Source organism: Triticum urartu, unplaced genomic scaffold (assembly GCF_003073215.2).
Source record: "Triticum urartu cultivar G1812 unplaced genomic scaffold, Tu2.1 TuUngrouped_contig_9066, whole genome shotgun sequence".
Taxonomy (NCBI): Eukaryota; Viridiplantae; Streptophyta; class Magnoliopsida; order Poales; family Poaceae; genus Triticum; species Triticum urartu.
Window position 1 is genome coordinate 1,048 of NW_024120077.1, and position 6,166 is coordinate 7,213.

The window sequence follows — 6,166 nt, forward strand, 5'->3', positions numbered from 1 at the left end:
GGTCTTGGGTTCGAATTCCCCCCTTATCATCTTTCCTTTTTTAGACCCAGACGAACCAAACAGATCAGGTTAAGGGCCAGCTAGTTGTGGGCTGCACCGGGAGCAGGCCTAGGTTGGCGCTGCTAACATTTTTTCTGTAATTTTAGCACCACCTTGGATAGCAAAAATAATATGCTGTAATTTTAGTACCACCTTGGATAGCGAAAATAATAATACTGTATGGTGAACGGAAGACGGTGAACCTATAGAAAAAATCCGTTCTTTATTATTAGGTAGAGATATAGGTATAGATAGATAGATAGATCTTAGTATCTCTTGTAACTAGCTCTTTGATGTGTTGTAAGTTCAGAGTGTCCCCTTTTATCTTTCGGGCATTTCTTGTTGTTGTTTTTTCGTGTCATTTGTATGCTGCTTGTGTAATCCTGGCCGGTTGATGGCTTTGTTAATTCAAAACCGAGTTAGGTCCGAGCATACTTTAGGCTTGGGCTAAGCCTTTTCTCTAAAAAAGATAGATACATAGATAGTCTCAGATGTTGGATTGGAATCGGAGGACCGCCGTGACCAACCCACATGCCATGCGACCGTTGCAAACAAGTGCAAGTGTTGGGAAACCTTCAAACACTCCTGGCTGTTGAAATGCAGCTCTCAGTACGTACCCAGATATATAATTGGCTCTATGTTACTACGATATAACATAAGCATGCGGGAGGTAGCAAACGACATTTGCTTAATTAATAATTATATAGCACTGGCGGCTATAGAAAGTTGGCGTCTCACCAATTCACCCTAGCTTGAAACTAACTAACACAGGCTAGCTAGCCAACCATCGTATTCTACCGCCTACACGTGAAACTACGTTTTACCGAGAATTTGTCCAAGCGGTAATTGAATTGTTAGAAAAAAATGTTCGTAGGATAAGGATGAAATAATTCAACAATTTAGTAGGATAAGCTGTGCGTGTCTTTGTGTTAACATGAGAAGGATTGAAATACAATCGATGAGAGGAGCTGCAAAAAGAGAACAATACACCCCGAGACGGACTGTACTTTCCCCAAACCGCGCCGGCTTCCACAGTGGCATCTGACTCTATCCCGAGCAGCGGGAACACCTGGGACGGAGGCGATGCAACCTTGTCAAACACACTGCAGTTCCTCGCCGTTGGTGTCATGGGCGTGAAACGATGAAGGCGATAGGGCAATAGAGCGTCAAAACAGACCTGCTTAGCGAAGGGACGGAGAAGCAGCATGCGCCAACAACCATCTCAAATATGATTGGGAATTGTCTGGCAGGAAAGACGTCAACAGAAACTACAGCCTCCGGTGCAGGACAGCTGGAGTAACTGCCACACCAGATGAGGATGCCAAGTGATTCTTTGTTTGGTCAAATTCAGTACTTCCTCCATTTTTATATACAAGGCCACTATAAAATAGTATATGTTTTGCATCTATATAAGGCCATCAACAGTAATCGAGGCAACCAGCAACCTGTTTAATACTCCCTTCATTCGAAAATATAGTGCGCCCGCGCTTCCCGAGGTCCAACTTTGACCATAAATTTAACCAAGGAGACCAATTGCAGTGGGAGAAAAAAATTATATAATTGAAAACTTCTTTCGAATACGAATTCACTGATATAATTTTTTCTCCTGCCGCAATCGGTCTTCGTAGTTAAATTTACGGTCAAAGTTGAAGCACGTAGATAAAGGAAGCACTACATTGTGGAATGGAGGGAGTAGTTGCATGCATGCAGTCATAATGACAGTGATCTACCTCCACTCAGTTTTCTTGCATGCATGTGGGGTATTAATAACTTGCAAAGCAGGCATTAAATTTTATAGAGAAAAGTATACTTTTCGTCCCTCAACTCTTCGCTGAGTTTAGTTTTCGTCCCTCAACTCTAAAACCGGACAGATTGCATCCTTAACTTACGAAACCAGACAAAATTCGTCCCTTCTCTCGGCGGACCCGATTTGGGTGCTGACTAGGTGCGGTTTTGACCAGTCCACGCCAACGTGGCAAGACGTCCCCACAAAACAGATGGCCTGCTCCCTCACTCTGCATCTCTCTCGCGTTCTCCCCACCCTCCCTCTCTGAAGCGGCGACGACAGGCAAAGACAGCAGGCGGCGGACGCACCGGAGGCTCGCCGGCGGTGGCTGAGGTTAGGGATCCGACGCGGCGGCGCACGTACTGCGGTCCTCTCTCAAATCCCCCTCATTTTCTCTCGGTCCTGCAGCCATCCAACGCGGCGGCGCGCCGTCGGCGGCGGCGGCGATGCACACGCAACCTATGGCTTCCGGTGATGAGGCCAGCATGTTTTGGGGCCCCCCGACCGAGGACGGCCATGCAGATGCATACATGGTAAGCTTGTCCATGTGCATCTTGATTTTTAGCATGCCTGATTTAGGAACAAGGGTTTGAGGATGATAGATGAATATTGAGAATTTTCTGTAATTTGCAGGATGCTGAGTACCTAGATCTTGTGTCTGGGGATGTTCCAATGGAGATTCAAGACATTGAGCATTGTGGAATTGAGGTCGATAGCAAGATAAAATGTTTCCATGGGGATGATCCAATTAAAAAGGTTGCATTTGAGGGTGTGGACACAGGAAGAAGATTCATCGCTTGTAAGAATGCAAAACCTTGTAAATTTCGAATTTGGTATGAGCCAGAGTGGCCTGCAACTTTGCAACGAGCTCTACAACAGTTGTGGGGCATGGTTCAGACAAACCAGAAGAAAAAGGAGGAGTCCGAGGCCCTTGTCAACCAGATGATGTTGGAGAAAATGACATTTGCAGCTGCAAATGCTTCTGTCACTCAGGAGAAGAATGAGGTTGTACAGAAGAAGATGCAACTAGAATTAGATGTGGCTGATATGAAGGAGAAGTACCAGAGGAAGATGAAAAGAATGAAAAGAGAGCTTCAGTGCAAGGAGAAGTGGCTACTGATGTCAGTTTGCAATGAAGCTGCTATCTTAAAGTAGTTTGCAGTTTGTAATGTAACAATAATTATGTGTTGAATTTGTATCACTGTATGCTATGGATTTGAGCAGTATTTTGTCTGAATTTCAGCAGTATTTTTGTCTAAATTTTGAACATATATGATCATAGTTTTTTTTGCACAAACATTCATGTATGATCACTGTTTCTGTTGCACAAACATGAACAAACAAACTGGAGATTTAATGATACACACACACTGGAAATTGAAAGAAACACATTCTGATCCATGCACACTGGAAATGACATTAAGATCCGTACATACTGGGCATTATGTTCCACAAATGACATTATGATTCATACATACTGGAAATTCAAACAAACACGTTCTAGAAATAGAAACAAACACATAGTCTAGATAATAAGACAATCAAACGGTTTGCAATGCTAGCAAACACATTCTGGAACTAATCAAGTAGCTTCTTTGGTAGTTTTTTTGGCCTTTTTGAATTGCACTGAGAATTAGCAGCACCAGAGCTCACATTCACTGTCACAGCTGAGCTTGAACTGACATTAACATGCACCCCTTTGACAGAAGCTTTAGATGGTACTTTCTGTTTCTGCACTCCTTTTCCCTTGTCTACAGTAGACGCCAACATGTTAGAAGCAGACCTCTTTGTCCCTTTTGAGGTCTTGGGTGCACTGCTGCTTTGTTGTGAAGCCATGGGCTGAAATAAAATATGTACAGAAATTAGAAGAGATCACAAGTTAAAAATATGTACAGATAGAAACTGAAGAAAAATAAGTACATACATATAAAGTGAAGAGATTTTTTACTAACCTGCCTCACAGTTTGAGCTGGTTGGCTGCTTTCTTTTATATGACAAGTTGTTTTATTGTGCCCCGTCCCTTTGCACTTCGAACATCTGATCACCGTGCCCATCTTTGGTAACTTTGTTTTGGAAACTTTCTTCTCACCCTTCTCTTTGTTCCTCTGAGTCTTAGGCCTACCAGGCATTTTCACATATCCTGGAGCTACAGGTCTTGGCCTTGGAGATATGGGCCAGCTAGCCATTCCATCGACAGGTTGCAGGCAGTAGGCATGTGTTTTCTTGAAAGCAGCCACATAGAAGCAACTAGCTATGTAAGGAGACAAATCACTTCTTTTTGTGTGGATTGCTGAAATGGCATGTACACAAGGTAACCCAGCAAGCTGCCAGTACCCACATGTGCAATTCAGTCTATTCAAATCCACAGTAAACCTGTGATTTTTGTTCTATGTAACTTCAAATATATCTTGACCATTGCATACAGGTTCACATTGGGCAGAATATTCAATGTATTTGTTCAGTTTTTTGTTGATTGTAGGGCAAACTATATCTCCTGTCCATTTAAGGCATTTTGCAATCATTTCCTGGATTCTAACCATCACCTTTTGTCTGATAGCCTCTAGCATTGAGATGATCGGCAAGAATCTAGCATCTATTATCCATTTGTTGAAACTTTCACAGATGTTATTGTCGACAGAGTCACAGTTAGATCCTAACCTGAACCATGCTCTAGACCAATGCTTGGGATCTAGCCTTGTTATTGCCCTTGCACCTTCAACAGTTTCTCTTGCAAGCTTTGCCCTTGCAAAGTTGAACAAACTCACACATGGAGCCTTTGCACAATTCCAGAATAGTTTCTGCCAATCTTTAATTCTATACTCTTTCCTCCAGTTAGCATAAACATGTCTTGCACAATTCCTATGTTCAGCAAGGGGAGCCCAATTCTGGACAGCGTTGATGATGCCCTTTTGTTGGTCTGATATAATGACCCAACCATTACCATCATACACATCAACATCTTTGAAAAGCAAAGAGCAAAACCAATCCCAAGACTCATTGGTCTCTTTCTCAACCACCGCCCAGGCGATGGGGTACATCTGGCTATTGGCATCTCTTCCCAATGCACATAATAGCTCTCCATTAGTTGCACCTTTGAAGAAACACCCATCTAGTCCAATTACTTTTCTGCATCCAGCCTTGAAATCCTCCTTCAGAGCAGACAAACAGATGTAAATCCTTTGAAAGGTTGGAATGCTACTTTTTGGATCTAACTTGACCACTACAGTACTTCCAGGATTGCTCCTTAGTAACTCCAGCTGGTAGTCAAAAATCCTGGTATATTGCTCTTTAATGGCATCATATATTTTCTTGATAACCATTCTCTTTGCTCTCTTAACCTGGGATGTACTGACATTCACACACATATCTTCCTGGATGTGTTTTCTCAGATGTGCAATCTGCCACATTGGGTTAGAACTGATGACCTTCTCATATTTGGCTGCAATCCTTGTTGAAGTTACCAACTTGTTGTCTTTCCTAGGTGGACAGCAGTGTGCATCGTTGAAACTTGTTATCTGCCAGCTGTTTGACTTACTTGTCAGACTAGCAAGGCAATACCATTTGCATGTTTGCCAATCACAAGTGGCCCTACACCTATCATTATCATTCTTCCAAAATCTTATGAGTTTTTTCTGCTTAATGCCATAACTTATAACTGCACGCCTAAACTCTTCCCTTGAACCAAACTTCATCCCTAAAACAAATTGTGGGGTTTGTTCACTTTCTCTGAATCTTTTGAAGCGTCTGTCTTCCCTGGTTTCACCTTCTTCATCATAAGAATCATCAAACTGAGAAGAGTCATCATAGTCAGTGTCATTGTCATCTTTCTCTGAATTGTCATCTTCCACTGTCTTTGATGATCCTACTCTAGGTTGCTCAAAAAATAGATGATCTAGAATCTGTATCTCCCCTTTTCTGATTTTTTTCTTGTACTCTGCGTACGTCTTCTTTATCTGTTCTGCTTCTTCATCTTCTTCAGATGCATCTTCCTCATCAGGACAGTAATCACTATCTTCTTCGTCTGAACCAGAGTCAAACATATGTGTATCTGCTACAGCCGCCAATGCTTGAAATTATGTTTCTTCACTCACAGCTACAGGCATTTGTTCTCCTACAGGAACAATTTCTAGATCCCCACTAGTACTTGCTGCTCTTCTTGGCTTGCACTTCACTGGACTTCTTATAGTAAAAACACCTCTACATCCTTCCTCTGATGCACTTGTCAGCATGTACAAATCCTCTTCAAAACTGTTGTCCACCTGCATATGATCCTGATGTGTTACAGTTTGTCCAGAAATCGACTCCACATATATGTCAGCTACCCCTCCCTCACATATGTTG

General features: G+C 42.4%; 1 protein-coding gene across 1 annotated transcript; it reads left to right on the top strand.

Annotated features, from left to right (window-relative positions):
- The first annotated feature begins 2,049 nt into the window (after positions 1-2,049).
- On the top strand, positions 2,050-2,980 carry LOC125532103. The gene is made up of 2 exons (XM_048696277.1): positions 2,050-2,358; positions 2,459-2,980. The coding sequence occupies exons 1-2, from the start codon at positions 2,272-2,274 to the stop codon at positions 2,978-2,980; spliced, it is 609 nt and encodes a 202-aa protein (XP_048552234.1). The 5' UTR covers positions 2,050-2,271.
- The last annotated feature ends 3,186 nt before the right edge of the window (positions 2,981-6,166 follow it).